The 25,264-nt window shown below is 46.6% G+C and overlaps 1 protein-coding gene across 1 annotated transcript in view; it reads left to right on the forward strand.

Annotated features, from left to right (window-relative positions):
• LOC148009904 (initiation factor 4F subunit (DUF1350)) overlaps positions 1–25,264 on the forward strand; it is a 140,852-nt gene that overhangs the window by 46,852 nt on the left and 68,736 nt on the right. The window contains exon 4 of the mRNA XM_087672499.1: positions 9,185–9,247. Coding sequence (XP_087528625.1) covers positions 9,185–9,247 — 63 coding nt within the window. The remainder of the gene's footprint in view (positions 1–9,184; positions 9,248–25,264) is intronic.

The raw sequence follows: 25,264 nt of genomic DNA on the forward strand, positions 1-25,264 counted from the left end.
AGCTGGCGTTTGATACAAAAGGTAATGTGATTACACCCTGGGATCGGCGTTATCCCCGCCCCACCCCCAAGGCAGTGGATTTTCCTTCTACCTCCAAAGCAGGTCGCCAGAATTCGTTTGCAGTATTGGCTGATTTTCTGGATGAGGGTGTCCTAGATGCTCTCGCGGAAAAGGTGAAATCGAGGCAACAGGCGCCTCATTCCTGACTTCCTTTTTTTGAAGATATATGAAGATAGCCACGTGGAATGTGCGAGGCGTTTGCTCTCGCCATAAGCAACATGCCATGTGGACTGTCTTGCATGAGAACTAGTGGGATGTATTGTGTGCAGTTGAGCACAAAAGTCACGGTGAAGCAGGAAAAGTTGTGGATTGTCATGGATTCCGTCTGTTTTATGCAGGGACACATGCTACGCACTATTTGGGCGTGCTGATGATTGTCCATGAGAAATACCAGCCTGTTCTTGTTAAAAATGATGTGCAGGGCCGCTTTCTGGTAATCGAAGTCTTATTTGAAGGAGAGATTTTATGGTTGCTGGACCTCTATGCTCTGAATGATCCCGCATCCCGACGGGATCTTTGGTCGACTTTGCAGGGCTTCATGTCACTTGGCCGAAGGGGGTTTTTGATGGGAGATTTCAATATGTGTGTTGACTCTTCTCAGTTCACTTTAGGGCATTCGGTAATGGATACACCGGAAAGCCGGGTGTGGAATTCCTTTGCTTTGCGCGTACTTAAGCAAGATCTTTGGTCGTGGCTTCACCCTTCTTTTTCAGGGTTTACTTTTCATTCCGCACAATATGCAACTACTTGGTCGCGGTTGGACCGAATGTATATCATGCAGGGGGATGATTTTCTTCCGGAGATGCTGGAAATGAAGGTCTTGCAGCAATATGCGTTGTCGGACCATTTCCCCCTCCAGCTTGAGATGCGGGCACAATCTATTGCACCTTTTATGCAGTTGCTGGATAGGCTCCCTTTACGTTTCAACTCCTCTTATTTGAAGCATCCAATTTTTTAGGGCTATATGCAGCAATTGATTGAGAGGTTCTTATTGGACTTCGCCTCTGACGGCTTGGCTACATTTGCACGGCTGCTCTCTAATGTGCAGCGGGTTGCTCGGCAGTATGGGATTCATCATGCCTCCCTTTGTCGCCGACGTCGACATGCAGTAGAGGACTTACTAGCTTTGGTCCGTTCCTTGCTCGTGGATTCCCCAGATGATGATTTTCTGCTGTCATTGGAGAGGCGTTTGGCCCATCTTATTCAAGTATTTCAGTTGAAATCTTATCAGCAGGCCAAGTTGCATAACTTGACTGACACATTGCAAGATAGTGCCTGCCAGTCTCATAAGTTCTTTCGCGCCTTGCATGCTTCTCCGGCTCGCGAAAATATGACTAGACTCCAGGATTCGGAAGGTCGCATGGTCACTGATCCGCAGACCATTGTCAATATGTGGAGAAATTATTTTATGGAACTTCTTGGTTCTTCTCCCTCGCCTTCTAGCCAGGTTACGCATGTCCGCTCGGTCTTCTATCATCTGGTCCGCCAGCAGGTTCCACTTGATATGCAAGCCACTTTGGAGGCGGATATTTGCGAGGAGGAGGTTATGGATGTTTTGTTGCACCTGCCTAAGGATAAAAGTCCTGGTTGGGATGGTCTCACTAATGAATTCTTTGAGAACTCGGCCACGCAGTTGGTGAAGCCATTGGCGGTCATGTTTCAGCAGGTTTGGGAAACAGGGGTCATGCCTTCCTCATGGAAAGAAGGCCTTATCAAACTGATTCCCAAGGTCTCTTCGCTGTCAAAGCTGCAACACTGGAGACCAATTTCTTTGATGGGCTCGATGTATAAAATCTTCTCCAAAGTGCTGGCGAATCGGCTTCACAAGCACCTTCCAGCTATTGTGCATCCTCTCCAATATGGTTTCATTCAGGGCCGCAACATTTTGCATAATATCTTAAATGTGCAAATGGCTATTGACTATGCGTGGCACTCCAGTCAGGAAGTGGTATTGATTCAATTGGACTTGGAAAAGGCGTTTGACTATGTGGACTGGTATTTCATTGCAGATCTTATGTTTGCTATGGGCTTTGGTACCCGGATGTCCCGATTGATCTACACCATTAGTGCTGCGGCTTCTTCAAGAGTTATGCTCAATGGTGGGGTTACAGAGCCATTTGTCCTTGCACGCTCGGTCAGACAGGGTTGCCCTTTGAGTCCTCTCCTCTTTGCCCTGGCGACTCACCCGGTCCTTTCAATGTTATCCTCAATGGCGGCTTCTGCTCAGCTGGCAGATTGTCTCTTCCTTTGGGGTAGCACTTCATTAGCCAATCTTTGGCTGATGACACCTTTATGATTTTGCGGGCGGACAGGGACAACATTCGAAAGGCATTAGATGTTTGGACGCTCTTTGGTCAGGCCTCTGGTCTTCGCATCAATGCCTTTAAGTCAGCCATTCTCAGTTGCATGGAGCCTGATTTACAGTCATTAGGCTGGCAGGGCCAGGTGGTTTCTCGTGGCTCCATTGTCAGGCAACTTGGATACTCGTTGGGGTGGATGTACGGCCAAAGGACCGACTGGAGTGGATTTCACAAAAACTGGCGGCGAAGTTTATGTATTGGAAGTCACAAGCGTGGCCATTCCATGTCCGCCTCAAAGCGGCTCAGACAATTATGCTACCAATGCTAACGTATTTCCTGCCATTGCTGCCGTGGACGCCTACTACTTTGAAGGCTCTCACTCATCCCATTCGTTTCATGCTATGGAAGAAGGATTCACTGCAGGCAGGCATTTCGTGGATTTCATGGTCACATACATGTACCCCTAAACGCATGGGTGGTGGCACTACTTTGGATGTAGAAACTCATATGCTGGCTCTTCGTTGGTCTCTTTTTCGTGCCATGTGTGTGGATCATCACCCGTGGACCATCATAGCCCGTTATTTTCTTGAGGACAGTGGGCTACGCCATGGTAACACACGGCTTCGGGCCTCCTGGTGGCATGTCCTTAATGCTGACTCTCGATTTTCCAGTCCCTCTTCCTCTTTGTTACTGCACTTGGTCGGCTCTTGGAAAGTGGTGCTCCAAAAGGCCCGTTGGCATCTAGTAGGGGACCGCTTGCAGACTAACTCCTTTCAGCTGGAATTGTTGGCAGTATCGAGATTACTTTCATGGGAAGACAAACATCAGCTCAGACCGAGATTTAACCGCATGGCCCGTTTAGGTGTAACTTTGATTGCGGATGCTACCCTTGCCACTAGCAATGTCCTCGCATCGTTTCGGACTGCTAGGAGACTTTTCAGGATCTCGCGCGGATACCGTGGTTTATGGGAAAAGCTTTTGTTGAAGCTTCAGGGTAGGCAACCCTTTCCTGCCCTGGCTGTGGATCGTCCTTGGTAGGACTGGGACCTTGCGGGCCGGTTGAGTCTGGAAAAGGCCTCTACTAATCAGGTGTATCATCTTCTCATTCAAGATCACCAATGGCTGGGTGTGAAAGCTAATACTGTTTGGGGACTGCGGAAATCGCTGTCGTGGTGGCATGCAACGTTGATGGAGGGCTGGCTGAATAAGGCACCTTTTAAATGCAAGGTCTTTCTTTGGCGGGTAATGATTGGTGGTCTTCCTCTTGCCTCGGCCCTTTCCAAGCGTCGAATCTCGAATGGCAATTGTTTCTTCTTTACCACTACTGCGGAATCGGCCCGACATCGTTTTCTTTCTTGCCCGCTCGCCAAGAATATCTGGTCACTCTTGTCGCAAATTTGGCGCGCAGTGGTGGGGTCCTCACTAACTCCTTTCGATTGGGTTTTTGTGCGCCCAAAGTACCCCACACCGCCACAGTTACATATGAAGATCTTATTTCACTTTTTCAGATACTGGGGATGCTGGCACATTTGGACCACGCGCAATGCTTTTCTCTTTGATTCGGCCTCTAATGTACCGAGACATATTGCCAGGCTTAAAGGGCTCTTGCATTGGCAGCTAGATCTCATTCGGCACTCCGACTTGCTCCCTCGGGAGGATTTGTATCCCTGGCATATGGCAATTGCCTCTGGGTCGTTGCCATGATTGGTGTAACCTTTTTAGTGTATTAGTACGGGGATTTCCCACACGTTGGCCTAGGGCCCTCGTGTCTCTTGTAATCATGTAATCATGTAATCTTGTACCTTTTTTTCGTAATTAATACAATTACCTTTTACGAGAGAGAGAGAGAGAGAGAGAGAGAGAGAGAGAGAGAGAGAGAGAGAGAGAGAGAGAGAGAGAGAGAGAGAGAGAGAGATTTTGGATGTCGAAACTCATATGCTGGCACTTCGTTGGTTTCTTTTTCGCGCCATGTGTGTGGATCATTACCCGTGGGCCATTATAGCCCGTTATTTTCTTGAGGACAGCGGGCTTCGGCATGGCAATACCCAACTTTGGAGCTCCTGGTGGCATGTCCTTAATGCAGACTCTCGGTTTTCTAGTCCGTTCTTCTCTTTGTTACTGCATTTGGTTGGCTCCTGGAAAGTGGTGCTCCAAAAAGCGCGTTGGCATCCAGTGGAGGACCGCTTGCATACTAACTCTTTTCAACTGGAATTGTTGGCAATCTCGAGATTACTTTCATGGGAAGACAAACATGAGCTGAGACCAAAATTCAATCGCATGACCCGTTTGGGTGTGACTTCAGTTGCGGATGCCACCCTTGCAAGTCGTAATGTCCTCACATCGTTTCGTACTGCCAGGAGACTTTTCAGAGTCCCGCGTGGATACCGTGATTTATGGGAACAACTTCTGTTAGTGCTTCAGAGCAGGCAACCCTTTCCTGCCCTTGCTGTGGATCGTCCTTGGCAGGACTGGGCCCTTGCAGGTTGGTTGAGTCTGGAAAAGGCCTTTGCTAATTAGGTGTATCATCTTCTGATTAAAGATCGTCAATGGCTGGGTGTCAAAGCTAATACTCTATGGGGATTGAGGAAATCTCAGTCATGGTGAAAGGCAACTGTGATGGAGGGCTGGTTGAATAAGACACCTTTCAAAAGCAAGGTCTTTCTTTGGCGGGTGATGATTGGTGGTCTTCCTCTTGCCTCGGCCCTTTCCAAGCGGCGAATCTCGAACGGCAATTGTTTCTTCTGCACCACTACTGTGGAATCGGCCCGACATCGATTTATTTCTTGCCCGCTCGCTAAGAATATCTGGTCGCTCTTGTCACAGGTTTGGCGCGTGGTGGTGGGGTTTCCACTAACCCCTTTCAATTGGGTTTTTGTGCGCCCAAAATACCCCACACCACCACAGTTGCATATGAAGATCTTATTCCACTTTTTTTGATATTGGGGATGTTGGCACAATTGGACCACTCAGAATGCCTTTCTTTTTGATTCGGCCGTTGATGTACCGAGACACATTGCGAGGCTTAAAGGTCTCTTGCATTGGCAGATAGATCTCATTCGGCACTCGGACTTGCTCCCTCGGGAGGACTTACTTCCCTGGCATATGGCAATTTCCTCTACGTCTTTGCCATGACTTGTGTAACTTTTTCTTGGCTTCGTACTGGGATTTTCCACACGTTAGCTTAGAGCCCTCGTGTATCTTGTAATCATGTAAACTTGTACCTTTTTTTCGTAATTAATACAATTACCTTTTACGAAAAAGAGAGAGAGAGAGAGAGAGAAGCGGTGGTCGGTTTCTCGCTACGCCCGTTTGATTGGGTTTTTGTGCAGTCCAAATACCCCACACCGACACAGCCACATATGAAGATCTTGTTTCACTTTCTTAGATATTGGGGCTGTTGGCATAACTGGACCATTCGGAATGCTTTTCTTTTTGATTCCGCCTCTAATGTTCAGGGGCATATTGCTAGGCTTAAAGGTCTCTTGCATTGGCAGATAGATCTTATTCGGCACTCTGACTTGCTCCCTCCGGAGGACTTACTTCCTTGGCATATGGCAATTTCCTCTACGTCTTTGCCATGACTTTTTGTAACTCTTGTCGTTTAGTTCTTTTAGAGAGAGAGAGAGAGTTTTTACACATGATGGCGTAGAGCCATCGTGTATCTTGTAATCATGTAAACTTGTACCTTTTTTCGTAATTAATACAATTACCTTTTACGGAGATATATATATATATATATATATGAAAGTACAAATGTGCTAAGGGTGTGTTCACACCTGTGCACATGTTAAAGGTATGATGGCCCTTTATTCCCAACAAATAATGTGGTGTACTTAATGGAAGTGAAAAGGAAGATGCAGTGGAAGATAAGGGAGGGATGGGTGGGAGCCCAAATAGATTTGTGATGGATGTTGTTGTAGGAAACATTGTAGGTTTCTCTTGGCCATAAAATGCATTAGATGAAGATACACCTACTCCAAATTGACCATGATAAATAAAATTATTTGAAGAAAAAGGAATAGACGGAATACTTCCAAGTTCTTCTTTCAACTTCTTTTCTAGTTTTGAGTTCATAAAGAAAGACCTGTCTTCCTCATTACTTAGAAGCCAAAGGTTGTTTGGAAGAGTTCCTTCTTGACGAGCATCCCCCGATCCAAGAGAAAATACATAAACAATTGACATAGAATTTGGAATAATAGGATACATACCTAACATTGGAGAAAAGATGTATTGTGGAAGTGATATGTAATCCAAGGCAGGTTCCATTTGCGGATGGCCAGTCTGTGGTGGAGATTCCAAAAGTCCTGCAAGATCATTAGTTTAGTGCACTGAAATCTAAAGGAGAAAAGCCCTATGCATAAGGATGAGATCATACTCAGTGGTAGAAATCTGATATGGTCTATGGACTCCATGGTAGTCGAATAGTTCTCCGCCCATCTCAGATCATGAAGAAGTAAGCTATGAAGCCCACTCCTAATCATTTTCGTCCATGTTTGGTTGTGGAGATTGGAGCGGTATTGTGAATGTTTTCAAAGTCAGACCCTTCTATTGTTCTTGCTTTCATGGATGAGCTTTCAATCAAAGGCCAAGGTTTTGTAGAGAGTACCTAGCTTTGATACCATATAAAGAAGTGCTCTAAATGAAAAAAACACAAAACCAATCATATGATGAAGCACATACTGATAAACACAGAACACAGTTAGGGTTAGGGTAACTTAAAGACAATGAACACCATAAATAATAAAGTGAATGAATACTAAATATACAATGCTCATGCAGCAAATACACTATGCAATGAATACTGAATCTCAAACTCTCATATCTCTTGGATCAAGGCAGAGGTTATGAGTCGGAGAGTGTGTTGTACTTGGAACGAATTCCAAAATGCAGCAAAGGCAATCTTCGTGTGTCGAACACCAGCAAATGCAGCTAGGGAAGGTTGGATCTGATGCAGATGGCAGTGTATGAGAGAGAGAGAGACTAAAAATGCAAGTATCAGATGGCAAACACAACAGTTTGGAGTTGGGCGACAGTGTAGATGAGCCGATGGAGGAGAGAGAAGATCAAACACAGGCAATTAGTTCAAGGCAACATCATTTGGATGATGGCAACAACTCAAGAGACCCCTGATGACTGCAAACACAGCTTGGATGATGATGTCAGTAGGTGGGGATGGATGCATGGCAGCAAATGCAAAGCTGATAGTGATGGTGCAACAACATGCGACAGCTTGGATGTGGGTGATGGAGGCTAGAATTAGGCGCCAGATGGTGGTAGACGTTGAGCTAAAACATGCATTACTTGCTGATTAGCCTCTTAAACAGCCCCAAAACCCACTAAAAAATGCTCTTTTAGAGTAAAACCCTAAAATGGGGAGCGGTTCGAGAGAGTTTAGTGGAAACCCTAATTTTTGGGGCGCCTTTCCACATCTATAAATAGACAGGATGCCCCCATTCAGCCTTATCCCTTCTGTGCAGGTTCTAACACATCAAGTGCAGAGTTCAACCATCAGTCTACCTCCACGTGGTTGTCCAGCCTTCGCGACTACTGCCACTTCATCTCTTGCTGCTCCAGTGCTTGGCACCTTCTTTCACAGCTGTTGCCCACTGCCAATCAGCCATCGCCATCCATCAGACACCCTCTTGCTTGCATTAGATCATCATTCAGCCAGGCATTAGATTGCAGTGTACCTCCTCCACATCTGGCGGCTTTCTGTCCTTGCGTTTGGCACCTTCAGCTCCAGGCGATAGGTGACAACCACTCCTCATCATCCAGTCGACCTTCTGCTGCTGTGTTTGGTCCTTCTCCACCCTTGGCGGCAGCTGGCACTCCTCCCTCTACATCTGGCAACTCATTTATTGCTGTGTTTGCAGCTCTTCTGACATTGCTTGCATCTCCCACACTTCCTACTCCTGACGTCATGCTGCCTAGGCCCTTCTGACAGTTGCGTTTTGCAGTTTCCTCTCTCTTCACTCTCTGACTGGTGGTCACAAACTTGGGATCCGTCTCCGGTGGACGTCACACTCTGACATTGCTCTGCCCTTGAGCACACTGTACACTCTTACATTCATTTACAGCATTCATTCACTTAAGAGTTGTGTTCTCTCTCTCCCTTCTTCTGTTTGTGTTTGAGTTTCTATGTTTGAGTTTTGAGTTTTGTGTTTAGGGTTTGAGTTTTGAGTTTTGCGTTTAGGGTTTGAGTTTTGCCCTTTGTGTTTGTGTCTGTCTCTCTGTGTTTCTTTTGTGGTTGTACACTCTTTGTGTCCTCAGTGCAAACCCTAGCAGTTTTCTTCATAGCAGATGGCTGGGGGAAGCTTTGACCACGATGTCCTTCGCGAACGTGGTGTGGGCAGTAGAGATACGACTCTTGAAACTTGCAAAAACGAGATTGAGGAAGAGACGTGGGCTACATGCATGTTTATAGAAAGTTTGGGACACCCAAATTAGGGTTTTGCATGTGGGATATAGTAAGTCTCTAGGATCGCATTTCTTTTTAAAATAAGATGGTTTCTTCATTAATTAAGCGTGTTTTGGGGCTGTTTAAGTCAGGCTAATGCATTTTTACCTCAACATATAGAACTCCAGTAAACACATTTGTGTTGTCTTGACCTACCAATTATCCCAGCATATAGATTTAGTTTTTTTCTTAATAGTCACTGTCAAATATTATATATATAATGCAGTTTGAGTGAAATTGTGTACTTAAAATGCACAGGAACTGACAATCATGATTGGAGTGGTCTCCAAACTGTGAAGCTTCTTTCTCATGGTCACATCTATTTTAAACAAGTGATGGATTGATGCTCTTATGGATATTATTTCAGGCTAATGCTGTCATCGCTTTCAACAACAAACCAGCAGCAGATGCAGTTCCTTACTTTGAACAGGTAGTCTGGACTACCTGTTCATTATGGTCTAGCAGTTCCTTACTTTGACCATTTCTGGTAGTAGTTGTTGGTATGCCCTTAAAAAGAGACTAGGGATTTAACATGTCTAGAGCTTATTATTACTGCTCTTAAACATTTAATGGATATGAGCATCTAGCTACAAGCACATTTTGAGTCCTTGGAAACTATTATATCAATGTAGTAAATTCAGTAAATGAGGCATCTAAACATAAGTGCAAACATTTTCCTTATTCTAACGTGGAAGAATTCTTGTAAACTGTAGCTTCTAGGAATTCTCTTGGTATGCAGTTTTAAATGATGGTTGAGTGGCAGGATATATTGCTGTTACATTATGTGTAACTTGTATGGTCTCTATACACTTTTTGTGTTGTTTGAGGAAGGAATCTACGTATTACTTTTGCCGAGAATATAGAGGTGGATCTCTTCAGCACATTGTTTTTCTCTAGCAAAGGTTTTGTTGCTGTAAGGTCATGATGCTGTAAGATAGCACTATTTCCCAATGGATGATGCTGTAAGTTCATGTAAAAATGAGGTTTGTAGACTTTACTAGCAATGGTAATGTGATGAAGGACAATAGGTTCAGGTAAGTAGAGGATCAATTTACCAACAAATAGGCAGAGGAAATGAGGACTTACAGCTAACAAAACACTCTACTAGGGGGAGGCCTCACTAGTAGAGGGAGACTTTTCTCGGTAAATTGAGAAGGGGTGTTTAGCTAAAACATGCTTTACAGCTGATTAGTATTTTTAAACAGCCCCAAAACATGCTTAATTAATGAAGAACACAAATTTGGTATGCGGTTCAACGCCTATAAAAAGATGGGTTGCCCACCATTCAGCCTCATCCTTTTGTGTTGGTTTCTCACTTTACTGTGCCGATTTCAGTTATCAGCTACCTACCATCTGCTGTCCAGCCATCATGGACTGTGCCCCATCACTATCCATCCCTAGCCGGCTTGTTTTCAGCCATCGTCTTGTTGTTTGGAGGTCTCGATTTGTTGCGTCATCATAGCACATGATCAACCTACATTTTCAGCATTTGGTGCCAGGCCACAGGTTGTTGCCATCTCTCCCACCAGGCGACTACTACAATATCTACGTTTTTGCTATCTAGCAGGCTGTCTACATTAGCAAACACCTCTCTTTTTTATTATCTCAGTTTCTTGACATTGAGGTAATCAGTGTTTGGTGTTCCCTAAAAGGGAAGTGGAACCTAGGAGGAAGAAGCTTGGCGGTGAGAGCTATGGCGGATAGAGAGCAAGAGCCAAGAGAGTGAGAGACTCAAAAGTGGGAACTCCAACAACGACAATGTGTGGCTGGGCCTTCCTTTATTCAAACTGTCACTAAAAGAATAAATAATAAGTGACTGTGACGAGGGCCTGCCACTTGTAGTGTGCAGTGATGGGTACTGTGAGTGTAGTAATACATGGGCGGCTAGGCGGAGGCGCCTTTACCCCCAACAAACTCCTACTTAAAGGCGAATCTGCCCCAATGAGAGAGAAAAAAGAAAAGACAATACAACATGTACACATGTACAATAGGATGAGAAAAAAGATGTCATCTCATCCAATGCCCATTAATCTCCTGAGGAAGGCAAAGCGCTTGGTAGTGAGGCTCTTTGTGAGCAAGTCTGCAGGATTCTGCTCAGTTGGAATCTTGACAAGGTCAACAGACCTGTTCTCAACGACCTCACGAATGAAGTGATATTTCACCTCAATATGTTTCGTCTTCGCATGGAAGACTGGATTCTTGGCCAACTGAATGGCACTCATAGAATCCGAATGCAGTGTAGGTATAGCATCTATCATACCAAGGTTTGCAATCAAACGGCTAACCGGATAGCCTCCTTGTAAGCCTTTGTGGCTGCAATATATTCGGCCTCTGTAGTAGAAAGGGCCGTACACTTCTGCGCCCTAGACATCCAAGAGATAGTCCCTCCAGCATAAGTGAACACAAAGCCAGAAGTGGACTTCCTACTATTTGCATGTCCTGCATAATCAGAGTCAGTGTACCCCACGACTTCTGTATCCTGATTGCCATAACAAAGACATATATCTGCTGTGCCCTTCAGGTACCTCATGATACCCTTCACGGCATCCCAATGTTTCTTGCTAGGTATAGCCATATAATGTGCCACAATCCCAACTGCAAAAGCAATATCTGGACGGGTGGCTATCATGGCATACATAAGACTGCCCACGGCTGATGCATAGGGAGTCTTGGCCATCTTGGCCCTCTGCTCATCTGTCTGCGGACAATCAGCCTATGAAACCTTCACATGAGAAGGTAATGGACATCCAATAGGCTTAACATTTTGCATATGGAAGCGCTTAAGGATTTTATGAATGTATTCCCTCTATGACAGATAGAGTAGTCCCTGAGATCTATTGCGCGTAATGCTCATACCAAGTATATGAGAGACCTGTCCCAGATCTTTCATCTCAAAGCTCTTTTTGAGCTAAGCCTTAAGAGCATCTAGCTCTTTATGAGCTGTCCCTGCTAAAAGCATGTCATTCACATAGAGTACCAAAATCTGTAAAGAACCGTCATGGGCCTTGTTCCTGCACACGGATCCATAGCACTGCGGCTGTAGCCCTGTGACTGTATGTATGCATCAAACTTATGGTACCATTCCCTAGGTTCCTGCTTTAAGCCATATAGACTTTTCTTTAGCTTGCACACTAGGTGCTTCCTGCCAGGATCTGCAAAGCCCTTAGGCTGCTTCATGTAAATCTCATCATGCAAGTCCCCATGTAAAAAAGCCGTTTTGATATCCATCTGGTACAAGTCCAGGTCAAGCTGTGCAACCAAGGCCAAGACTAAGCGTAGGGTGGTCATCTTGGCCACATGAGAAAAAACTTTATCAAAGTCAATACCATGCTCTTGCTTAAAATCCTTAGCAACCAATCAAGCCTTGTATGCCAGCTTGGGGTATCTAGGGGTACTTTTCAGCTTGTACACCCACTTGCATGGCAAAGCCTCTTTACCTTGAGGTAAGGAAACCAAATCCCAAGTCTGATTCTTATGCAATGAGTCAAGTTCAGATTGCATAGCCCTCTCCCAAGAGTGACAATCACCCCTGCGCATAGCCTCATCATAAGTGAGAGGCTCTCCTGCATCTGTAACCAGTACATAATCCATAGAGGGCATAAAACGGTCAGGAGGTCGTCTATCTCTAGTAGAACGCCTCAACCCAAGCTCTGCTGCCTGACTGACATCCTGTCTAACATTAGTATGTCTAGCATGTGGGCCACGAGCATTAGGTGATGCCGCATGTTGTCTAGCTGGCCGTGGAGCGGGCTGAATGGGAGTAGGTGGCTCCTCTTGAAAGATAACTTTGCGTATCTCAACCACTTTTTCATGCTGCATATGCATTTTGTTCTCATGAAAGATGACATCATGGCTGCGGATCACTTTCCGTGCCTGCGGATCCCATAGACGGTAACCCATTTCTCTTGCATCTCCATAGCCAATGAAAATGCATTTGACACTTTTAGGATCCAGCTTATTGCATTTGTCCTTGGGCACATGGCAGAATGTCTCACATCCAAAGACACACAAATGATCATAAGAGAGGGGCTTGCTTACTCATACCTCCTTTGCAATCCGAAAGTCAATGCCACTGCTAGGCGACCTGTTAATGAGATGCACTGCAGTAGTAACTGCCTCAGCCCAAAAGTACTGCAGTAAGCCAGCCTGGCTAAGCATACTACGGACCCTTTCCTGAATGGTCCTATTCATGTGTTCAGCCATACCATTCTAGGGTGGGGTGTAAGGGGCGGTCAACTGATGCTTAATACCCTGCTCATCATAAAACTGCTCAAAAGCACGTGATACATACTCACCCCCATTATCTGACCTTAGGCATTTTAGCCTTTTCCCAGACTGGTTCTCTGCTAGTGCAAGCCAATGTTGAAATGTGTTTAAGACATCGGATTTTCTCTTTATGGGATAAGCCCAAACCTTACGTGAGTAATCATTGATGAAAGTAACAAAGTACTTTGCCCCACCAAGTGATTGATAGGGTATGGATCCACATACATCTGAGTGTACAAGAGCCAAGGGCTCACCCATGCGTTTCTTACCAAACTTTTTATGCGTATTTCTAGTTTGCTTGCCATACAAACAATGATCACAAGAATCAAAATGTGAAGAGTCAAAAGGCGGAAGATATTGCAAAGTATGGAGCATTTTCATTCCTTTAAGAGACATATGCCCTAAACGCGCATGCCAAAGGTATACGTGGGGAATAGAACCTACAGACAAAACATGATCCAATGTAGCTACAGATACAAGTAAGGGATAGAGGCTGCCAGACTTGGCACCTCTTGCAAGTACAAGCCTGCCACGAGTAATCTTCCATGTAGAGTCTCCAAAAGATACAAAATACCCTGCATCATCAAGTTGTCCAGCTGACATAAGGCTGCGAGTCAACGCAGGTGCATGGCGTACACCATGCAAAACAAAAGAATTGCTAGAAGGAAACTGCAGCCTAACATCTTCAATGCCCACAATGTCAAGAGACTTGTTATCACCAAGACGTACAAAACCAGACATGGTACGATAGGTATAAAACCAATCTCTACAGGGTGTCACATGAAAAGACGCAACCAAATCCAAGAGCCAACACTGCGCATACATAGAATGTATCTTAGAAGTCTGTAAGGCATCGCATGAAGAAGCTGCAAGTATGTAATCATCATCGGAATCAGTGGCTTGCATGACATTAACCTCTTCTATCTTCACACTGGACTTTGCAGGTACAATACTGCGCTCATAAGACTTTTTTTGCACTTTTTCTTTTCCCTTTTCCTTGTGCTTATCATCACACATTTTATGGCATTGCGGCCTAATATGTCCTGCTTTCCCACAATAATGACATGTAAGATTAGACTTCCGTCCACGGGACTTACTGCGACCACGTGATTTGGACCTGGACTTCTAAGAGTCCCTGCCCTTATGATCATTATCATGCCTGATACGTTTGCCACCTCTAATGGTTAATGCATGTGAAGAGCGGGAAGCATCATTGTTTCTCTTGTTGATTTCCTCAGTTAATAAAGCACTCTCAATATCTTTGATTTTCAGCCCATCAAGCTTGTTCGTGCATATGGCAGTACGGAAGACATCCTATGATTCAGGCAAGGTGCCAAGCAGAAACAACGGGTGCAAGTTGTCTTTGAACTCAATACTCTGTGACAACAGACTCTTCATGATAGCATGAAACTAATTGAAATGAGATGAAAGGGAGGTCCCCTCCATGCAAAGGTCCATTAATTGTTTCAGTAAATACATCTGTGACGCAGGACTCTGCTGTGAATAGAGCTTCTGAATCTTTTCCCATAAATCCCATGCACTCTGATTCTCATCTTCAATAACATTATGATGGACCTCTTCTGAGAGTGAAAAAATAATGGTAGACTTTCATAGCTTATCAACTTCCATCCAAACATCATCATCCATATCCTCAGGTTTAACACCTTTGAAATGTAAGGGTTTAATCTGCAACTTCTGCACCAAACATGTCATATTTGGGACTTCCAATACCCATAGTTGGTACCATCCAACTTGGCAATGTTAAAGAGAGCTGTATCTTTCAGATGACCAACCATACTGTCCCAAATCAAAGTAGAAAAGCAAAATTGCAAGTTGCTGTAATTAGCAGAAAATGCACTAAAACCACTGCTAAAATTGGCTGAAAGGGTGGATTTCACTAAGAGAAGCACCTGTCCACCAAATATGACTAAGATAACATTAAATAGTAAGCATTACCCTCATAGAAGTGCTCAAAATCTGCAGATTTCAGCTTGCTGTATTAAATGACAGCAGTATGTAAAATTGTCCCAAAATGAAGCAATCACCGATACATATGCCACTGCAACTGCCAGGTAGCAAGATATATCCAACAGTGAGTTTCCAGGGGCAAGAAGGTACCAAGAACTGTCAAACCAATCACCTGTCAGGCAAGAGACATCTCATAGGTCTAGAAGTCATGCATGTAATGGGTCTCGGGGTAAGAGAAGAGACCAAGTACAAGCACAACTGATAGAGCAAGAAGCTCAATACATAACCATCCAAAATACATACAAAACTGACAAACCTGTAACAGAGATAGGTGTCTGCTCCAATAGGCGTATCAAATCAGCCCACTATAGACAAACTGCAGACATAAAGCTCTCAAGAGAGCAAATGCGTGTAATTGTCCCACAAGCTCAAGCTCATTTGTAAATAAGACTCTATGTACATCCGAATATACCAAGAGGCTCCAACTAGAAGTGAAGTCAGATGCAAAGAGAGCAAGCAACGCTCTAATACATCAAATACATAGCATCAGACATGTCAAATCCTAGTAGGGTACATTCGGAGCATAAATCCCAAGCTATCTCAGACCCGTAAAGCATAAGCTTGAAATCATTCAAAGAGCATGTAACTGACAACCAAATGTAATGCCCAGTAGATCCAAAATGCTCAAATATATCTAAAGATGAAGCTTCAAGTAACTGTCAAGCATGGGCAAACCAAGTGGCATCCATATTTGCCCAAAGCATAAATGCAAGAAGCCTAAATGTCAAATAGTGACAATAGGCATAGATCGGTCCAAAGCATGTCAAGTGAAGTCAAATGCCAGTGAAGAACGACCAAGTCGAAGCTTAGTCCAAGCTCAAAAGCATTCCGGAACCAAGAAGAAGCATTTGACAATCTCCAAATACATCGGTATGATCATTCAAACCTCCAGTGAGCACCTCGGATCCAAGAACCAATGCATACACCAAGTAAATGAGCTTTAGCCCACTGTATTACAACAGCATATTTACTGTTAAATGAAGCTCAAACAGTGCTCAAATCTGCTCAAGATCAATCCCAAAGCATAGATACAGAATCCCATAACATCCGGGCATCACCGGGCATCAATAGGCATCAAACGGGCAATGCCAAGAAGCATCAAACAGTAAATGTCAAGTGCTGCCCTGTTTTGATAGTCTTGGAGTTGTTTATACAGCAAAGGGCTGAAGGGGGAAGCACTCGAATCGATCACCGGGAGTCAAGCACTAATGCCGGGGAGTCAAGCAATGCTCCGGAAGGTTGCCAAGAGTGTCGGGAAACCGAGGAGAAGCAGGGAAATGCCAGGAGCAGGTCAGCCTAGCCCCCTAAAAATGCACCCAAAAATGCACTGGCTATTCTTGGGGGCTGGGGGATCTTCAATAGGCCTTGGGGGCACTTGGCAATGTCAAGGGGGCTCCAATGCAGCCTAGGAAGAAGCTGATGAAGGTGCGGAAGCTCGGGGAGGAGGCGGGAGATTAAAACATACTTGCAAATGAAGGTGCCATGGGTGCCATTGAAGCTCGGGTTGAAACTCTTCAAATCCAGGCTGAAGAGAATGCCGGGCAAGCTCCAATGTCTTTGCTCTGATACCAATTGAAAGGGAAGTGGAGAGGAAGAAGCTTGGCGGTGAGAGCTATGGCGGATAGAGAGCAAGAGCCAAGAGAGTGAGAGACTCAAAAGTGGGAACTCCAACAACCACAATGTGTGGTCGGGCCTTCCTTTATTCAAACTGTCACTAAAAGAATAAAGAATAAGTGACTGTGACGGGCGCCCGCCACCTGCAGTGTACAGTGGCGGGTACTGTCAGTGTAGTAATACATGGGCGGTTAGGCGGAGGGGCCTTTACTCCCAACATTCCCCAAACTTTGAAACTCCGATTGGTGGTCACAGCACTTGGGATCCGTCTCCGGTGGATGTCACTCTTCAACACTACATTGCTTTGTCCTTGGTCATTTTGTAGTCTTAGATTCATTTACAGCATTCATTCACTTCAGAGTTTTTTCTCTCTGTGTTTGTCTTTGGTTTTAAGTTTTTGCATTTAGGATTTGAGTTTTGCTTGTCTCTGTTTGAGTCTTTGTGTTTCAATCTTGGTCATATATGTTGTGTTTCCTTAGTGCAAACCCTAGCATGTCTTTACATATACTAAGCGGGCAAGAGACAAGGATGTTGATAACCCCTTTCTTTTTAATGGTTCTTCCATTCATTGGGTAGGATAGAGCCTTCAATACTTTGCCCAACTGGCATGCACGGGCTCAAGTGACTTATCAATCCTCTCTCTCTCCTTATTAAACTTCCTTGTACGCATGTTGTTGTATATGACACCATACCATCTCTTGCATGGACCTATGGCAATAATGGCTTTCACCATGTGCTTTCATCGATCACTTTAAGGATGTGGAAAGAGAGATTGCACTTAATGATGGTGCGTGCAATCTCTATTTCGGCTTGTCTTTGCCTCTCTTTGAGAAAAGAGAGAGGACTAGATACTTGGCTTGTTGCTTGGGAAAGTGTGGCCTGTCTCTTTGGCATAGGTGCTCCACTTGAATGGCTCCTTGCTGATGGGATAGAGGAGGCCTCTTCAATGGAGGAAACAAAGGTGGTTGGAGAGGGATGTTGTTGATGATCGGAGGCCCCATGATCGGGAGACACCACCTCCTTGCTTGCCCTTGAAATGCCTTTTTGCTGCTACAATGGCAAGTATTTTCGACAACATTCTTGGTGGACAGTTGGGAATGGCAGGCATGGTGTGGCATTCCCTCCCAATTTGCATATGTGAATGAGAAGGCCGGTGACGGATGAGGTTTGGATCTTGGGGCAATACTTGCATTGCCACTTGCAAGTGTTGGATTTCTCCTTTACTCACTTGAAGTAGACACAAAGAAAGCGAAAGGCCTCATGAAGAGAAGGTACCATTGATGATTGGATGTATGGAGAGAGAGAGAGAGAGAGAGAGAGAGAGAGAGAGAGAGAGAGAGAGAGAGAGAGAGAGAGAGAGAGAGAGAGAGAGAGAGAGAGAGAGAGAGAGAGAGAGAGAGAGAGAGAGAGAGAGAGAGGAAGAGAGAGGAAGAGAGAAATTTTTTCATTAAGTTTCACACATGTTAGCTGTCTTTTCTGTTTGAGAGAGAGAGAGAGAGAGAGAGAGAGAGAGAGAGAGGATATGCCACGACTGCTCATGCGAAGTCCCTCACGCCACGACTGTTCACCACGACTGAGCATGCTAGAGAGAGAGAGAGAGAGAGAGAGAGAGAGAGAGAGAGAGAGAGAGGGCGTAGCTCGTCGTGAAAAAGGTCGCGATGCTGCCGTCGGTGCGCCCCGTCCTGTCGTCTGACGCCTGACTGCCGCCTGACGCCTGACTGCCCGCGCGACGACTTGACGACCTGCCTGACGACCTGCTTGACGACCTGCCTGCGCGCCGCCTGACGACCTGCGCGCCGCCTGACGACCTGACGACCTGCGCGCCGCCTGACGACCTGCCTGATGCCTGACGACCTGCGCGCCGCCTGACGACCTGCCTGAAGTCCCACCCGCCGACGACACCCGCACTTCACAGCTGCTCGCCTGCCTTCACACGCCCTATTCGTCAGGGGTTCACCGGCGCGCGTCTGTCCTGTTCTGCACAGGTGCCCCGTTGCAATCCTGTTGCTGCAGCCAGGCGGTTCCCTGATTGTGCCGGTCTGCGGGACTTGCGGAGCGAGCAAGAGAGAGAGACAGAGAGCGAGAGAGAGAGAGAGAGAGGAAGGGACAGGCAGATAGACATTTTACAAGGACAGATCTGTGCTGAGGAGGCAGCAGATTATTGAAGAGCAGAGACTGTAGGCAGTGCATCCTGCTGCTGCAGTGAGGGAGCGAGCGAAAGAGAGAAGACAGCGGTATGGCTGGCCTGGATATGGATTTTCTCGACCGGACGGTGGCAGCCCTTGGCCCTGATTCCGATACCGAGGAGCCGGAGGATATGGTGCCATGCACGGAGGAGCCGCCTCCGGGTTCTGAACTGCCGCCGGCAGGCAAACGCTCTAAGCACACTTCAGACGAGCCAATGGGTCCTCAGGACCGTTCCTATGCGCAGGTTGCCTCCGAACCTATTGGATTCGCAGGAAATAGATTGGGAGCATTTGCTGGACTTTGCCAATACTCTGCTTGGCGATTATGTCCAGCATAATAATGAAACTTTCTCTGCTGCGGCTGCGGATGATGTGCTGGAAGCGACAGTGGACCCAAAATCAGTCTTGCGGTCCTTCTCGGTGTTCTATGACCGTGCAGTTATACTTTTTTTCACCGGCAGGATCCCAGTGCTCTCACATATTCGCCAGTGGATGCACCACTTATTGCAAGGGGAGTATGTTGAGGAGATCTTCCTTGGCCCTCGCGGCTTTTATGAGGTGCTGTTGAAATCGGAATCGCATCGAGCTGAGCTACTGTCCAAGTTGCCACTATTCTTTGACCGCCGCTTGGTCCATGTGGTACCATGGCGCCCTATGGCTGACTTCCAGCGTCTGCTTCAACGCGAATGCTCGGTGTGGGTGGAAGTGGAAAATTGTCCAGCAGTATATTGGCCATTGTTGAAAGACGCGATGGCGGTTGTGGGCACAGTGCTGGTTCCCCCCAGCCTCAGGGCTATGAACCGAAACCGTCTACGCATGTTATGGGATACGGCCAGGAAACGGCCTGCGTGGCTTCGCCTCAATTGCGCTGGCATGCATCCTTTGCATTTTCGCCTGAAATGGGGCAATTTTGCCGGACACTGCTTTTCATGTGGTAAATTAGGGCATTGTGTAGCTGAATGCCCGGAACGGCAACTGTCTTCTGAGGAGGCGCAGGTTGTGCAGCCCAAGGATGACATGGTGCTTGATGCCCAGACACAGGAGACCCTTCAGCCCCCTACTGTCATGGAAAAAGGTAAACAACAGGTCCGAGCTTTGGATTCTCCTAGCTCTGATTGGATTGAGGCACGACAAAAAAAAGGTAAAAAGTTGGACGCAGGCCTGGCAGATCCTGGGCCTTATGTTTCCCCGGATTCCGTGCGCACGTACACGCGCAGGAAAGACATGATCACCCCACAGCAGGTTGTGCGTACCATGGCCCCGTCAGCCCCCCGCAATCCGTCTTCAAGGAAAGTCTATTCCGAGGGCCCCAAGGGCCCACCTACTAAGCTGGCGTTTGATGCGAAAGGCAACGTGATTACTCCTTGGGATAGGCGTTATCCCCGCCCTGCTCCCAAGGTAGTGGATTTCCCTTCTACCTCTAAAGCAGGTCGCCCGAATTCATTTGCAGTATTGGCTGATTTTCTGGATGAGGGTGTCCTGGATGCCCTTGCGGAAAAGATGCAATCGAGGCAACAGGCGCCTCGTTCCTGACTTCCTTTGTTTGAAAATATATGAAGATTGCCACGTGGAACGTGCGAGGCATTTGCTCTCGCCATAAGCAGCATACCATGTGGTCTGTCTTGCATGAAAATCAGTGGGATGTATTGTGTGCAGTGGAGCACAAAAGTCATGGTGAGGCAGGAAAGGTTGTGGATTGTCGTGGATTTCGTCTGTTTTATGCAGGGACACATGCTAAGCATTATTCGGGCGTGCTGATGATTGTTCATGAGAAATACCAGCCTGTTCTTGTTAAAAATGATGTGCACGGCCGCTTTCTGGTAATCGAGGTCCTATTTGAAGGTGAGATTTTATGGCTGCTGGGACTTTATGCTCCCAATGATCCCACATCCCGACGGGATCTATGGTTGACTTTGCAGGGCTCCATGGCACTTGGCCGCAGAGGGTTTTTGATGGGAGATTTCAATATGTGTGTTGACTCTTCGCAGTCCACCTCAGGGCATTCGGTAATGGACACGCCAGAAAGCCGGGTGTGGAACTCCTTTGCTTTGCACATACTTAAGCAAGATCTTTGGTCGTGGCTTCACCCTTCTGTTTCAGGTTTTACTTTTCATTCTGCGCAATATGCAACCACTTGGTCGCGATTGGACAGAATGTATATCATGCAGGGGGATGATTTTCTTCCCGAGATGCTGGAGATGAAGGTCTTGCAGCAATATGCGTTGTCGGATCATTTTCCCCTCCAGCTTGAGATGCGGGCACAATCTGTTGCACCTTTTATGCAGTTCCTGGATAAGCTCCCTTTACGCTTCAACTCCTCTTATTTGAAGCATCCAATTTTTCAGGATTATATGCAGCAACTGATTGAGAGGTTCTTATTGGACTTCGCCTCTGAGGGCTTGGCTTCGTTTGCACGCCTGCTCTCTAATGTGCAGCGGGTTGCTCGACAGTATGGGATTCACACTGCCTCTCTTTGTCGCCGCCGTCGACTTGCAGCAGAGGACTTATTGGCCTTGGTCCGTTCCTTGCTCCTGGATTCCCCAGATGATGATTTTCTGCTGTCACTGGAGCGGCGTTTGGCCCATCTTATTCAAGTCTTTAGCTTGAAATCTTATCAGCAGGCCAAGCTGCATAACTTGACTGACACATTGCAAGATAATGCCTGCCAGTCTCATAAGTTCTTTCGCGCCTTGCATGCTTCTCCGGCTCGCGAAAATATGACTCGACTTCAGGACTCGGAAGGTCGCATGGTCACTGATCCGCAGACCATTATCAATATGTGCAGAAATTATTTTATGGATCTTTTTGGTTCTTCATCCTTGCTGTCTAGCCAGGTTACGCATGCCCGCTCGGTCTTCTATCAGCTGGTCCACCAGCAGGTTCCGCTTGATATGCAAGCCTCTTTGGAGGCGGATATTTGCGAAGATGAGGTTATGGATGTGTTGTTGCACCTGCCTAAGGATAAAAGTCCTGGTTGGGATGGTCTCACTAATGAATTTTTTGAGCACTCAGCCACGCAGTTGGTAAAGCCTTTGGTGGTCATGTTCCAGCAGGTTTGGGAAACAGGGGTCATGCCTTCTTCATGGAAAGAAGGCCTCATCAAACTGATCCCCAAGGTCCCTTCGCCGTCGAAGCTGCAACACTGGAGACCAATTTCGTTGATGGGCGTGATGTATAAAATCTTTTCCAAAGTGCTGGCAAATCGGCTTCACAAGCACCTTCCAGCTCTTGTGCACCGCCTCCAATATGGTTTCATTAAGGGACGCAACATTTTGCACAATATCTTGAATGTGCAAATGGCTATTGATTATGCGAGGCACTCCAATCAGCAAGTGGTCTTGATTCAACTGGACCTGGAAAAGGCGTTTGACTGTGTGGACTGGTCTTTCCTTGCAGAGCTTATGTCTGCTATGGGCTTTGGGATCCGCATGTCCCGATTGATCTACACCATTAGTACTGAGGCTTCTTCAAGAGTTATGCTTAATGGTGGGGTCACCGAGCCATTTCTCCTTGCACGCTCGCTCAGACAAGGCTGCCCTTTGAGTCCTCTCTTCTTTGCCTTGGCAACTCACCCGGTCCTTTCAATGTTATCCTCCATGGCGGCTTCTGCCCAGCTGGCAGGGTTATCTCTTCCTTTGGGGCAGCACTTCATTAGCCAATCCTTGGCTGATGACTCCTTTATGATTTTGCAGGCGGACAGGGATAACATTCGCAAGGCATTAGATGTTTGGACGCTCTTTGGTCAAGCTTCTGGTCTTCGCATCAATGCCTTCAAGTCAGCCATTCTCAGTTGCACGGAGCCTGATTTAGAGTCATTAGGCTGGCAGGGCCAGGTGGTTTCTCGTGGCGCGATTGTCAGGCATCTTGGATACCCATTGGGGGTGGATGTACGGCCAAAGGCCCTGCTGGAGTGGATTTCACACAAACTGGCCGCCAAGTTTATGTATTGGAAGTCGCAAGCCTGGCCGTTCCATGTCCGCCTCAAAGTGGCTCAGACAATTATGCTACCAATGCTGACGTATTTCCTGCCATTACTGCCATGGACGCCCAGTACTTTGAAGGCTCTTACTCATCCCATTCGTTTCATGCTATGGAAGAAAGATTCACTGCAGGCAGGCATTTCCTGGATTTCATGGTCACATGCATGTACCCCTAAGCGCATGGGTGGTGGAGCTATTTTGGATGCAGAAACTCATATGCTGGCTCTTCGTTGGTCTCTGTTTCGTGCCATGTGTGTGGATCATCACCCGTGGACCATCATAGCCCGTTATTTTCTTGAGGACAGCGGCCTCCGCCAGGGTAACACACAGCTTCGAGCCTCATGGTGGCATGTCCTTAATGCTGACGCTCGTTTCTCCAGTCCCTCTTCCTCTTTGTTAGTGCATTTGGTCGGCTCTTGGAAAGTGGTGCTCCAAAAGGCCCGTTGGCATCCTGTAGGGGACCGCGTGCAGACAAATTCTTTTCAGCTGGAATTGTTGGCGGTATCCACATTACTTTCATGGGAAGATAAACATCAGCTCAGACCAAGATTTAACCGCATGGCCCGTTTGGGTGTGACTTCGATTGCGGATGCTACCCTTGCCACTCGCAATGTCCTTGCATCATTTCGGACTGCTAGGAGACTTTTCAGGATCCCGCGCGGATACCTTGATTTGTGGGGGAAGCTTTCCTCGGAACTTCAGGGTAGGCAACCCTTTCCTGCCCTGGCTATGGATCGCCCTTGGCAGGACTGGGACCTTGCAGGCCGGTTGAGTCTGGAAAATGCCTCTACTAATCAGGTGTATCATCTTCTCATTAAAGATCACCAATGGTTGGGCGTGAAAGTTAATGCTGTTTGGGGCCTGTGGAAATCACTGTCATGGTGGCAGGCAGCGCTGATGGAGGGATGGAAGAACAAGACACCTTTCAAATGCAAGGTCTTTCTGTGGCGGGTAATGATTGGTGGTCTTCCTCTTGCCTCGGCCCTTTCCAAGCGTCGAATCTCGAATGGCACTTGCTTCTTCTGCACCACTTCGGCGGAATCGGCCCGACATCGTTTTCTTTCTTGCCCGCTCGCCAAGAATATCTGGTCACTCTTGTCACGAATCTGGCACGCGGTGGTGGGGTCTTCACTGACTCCCTTCGATTGGGTTTTTGTGCGCCCGAAGTATCCCACACCACCACCGTTACATATGAAGATCTTATTCCATTTTTTCAGATACTGGGGATGCTGGCACATTTGGACCACCCGAAATGCTTTTCTCTTTGATTCGGCTTCTAATGTACCGCGACATATTGCATGGCTTAAAGGGCTCTTGCATTGGCAGCTAGATCTCATCAGGCACTCTGACTTGCTCCCTCGGGAGGATTTGTATTCCTGGCATTTGGCAATTGCCTCTGGGTCCTTGCCATGATTGGTGTAACTTTTTAGTACCCTAGTCCGGGGATTTCCCGCACGTTGGCCTATGGCCCTCGTGCCTCTTGTACTCGTGTAATCATGTAATCTTGTACTTTCTTCGTAATTAATACAATTACCTTTTACGAAAAAAAAAGAGAGGAAGAGAGAGAGAGAGAGAGAGAGAGAGAGAGAGAGAGAGAGAGAGAACATGCAAACTACTATGGAGTCCGATATTTGTGAGGCAGAGGTTATGGACGTCTTGTTACACTTGCCTAAGGACAAAAGCCCGGGGTGGGATGGCCTCACTAACGAGTTCTTTGAAGCTTTTGCTACCCAACTGGTGAAACCATTGCAGGCCTTGTTCCAGCAGGTGTGGGAAACAGGGATCATGCCCTCCTCATGGAAGGAAGGCCTTATTAAACTGCTTCCAAAAGCTCCTTCCCCATCTAAGTTGACACAGTGGCGCCCAATTTCTTTGATGGGTTCAATGTACAAAATCTTCTCCAAAGTAATGGCGAATCGGCTCCATAAGCATCTCCCGGCCATTGTGCACCCTCTACAGTATGGTTTTATTAAGGGCCGAAATATCCTACACAATGTATTGAATGCTCAACTGGCAATTGATTATGCCAGACATTCCAATCAGGAGGTCGTACTGATTCAACTGGACCTGGAAAAGGCTTTTGACTATCTAGACTGGTCTTTCGTTGCTGAACTTATGTCTGCTATGGGCTTTGGTCCGCGGATGTCTCGTCTTATATACACTATTAGCGCTGCAGCGTCTTCGCGGGTCATGCTGAACGGAGGTGTTACTGAGCCATTTGTCCTTGCCCGCTCTGTCAGACAAGGGTGCCCCTTGAGCCCTCTATTTTTTGCCCTTGCAACACATCCAGTTCTTTCGATGTTATCTCATATGGCAGCCTCTTCTCAGTTGGCTGGACTGTCGCTTCCTACAGGACAGCACTTCATTACCCAA

This window comes from Lygodium microphyllum, chromosome 30 (genome assembly GCF_053477565.2).
Source record: "Lygodium microphyllum isolate KBCC chromosome 30, Lygodium_microphyllum_v1.1.10, whole genome shotgun sequence".
Classification (NCBI taxonomy): Eukaryota; Viridiplantae; Streptophyta; class Polypodiopsida; order Schizaeales; family Lygodiaceae; genus Lygodium; species Lygodium microphyllum.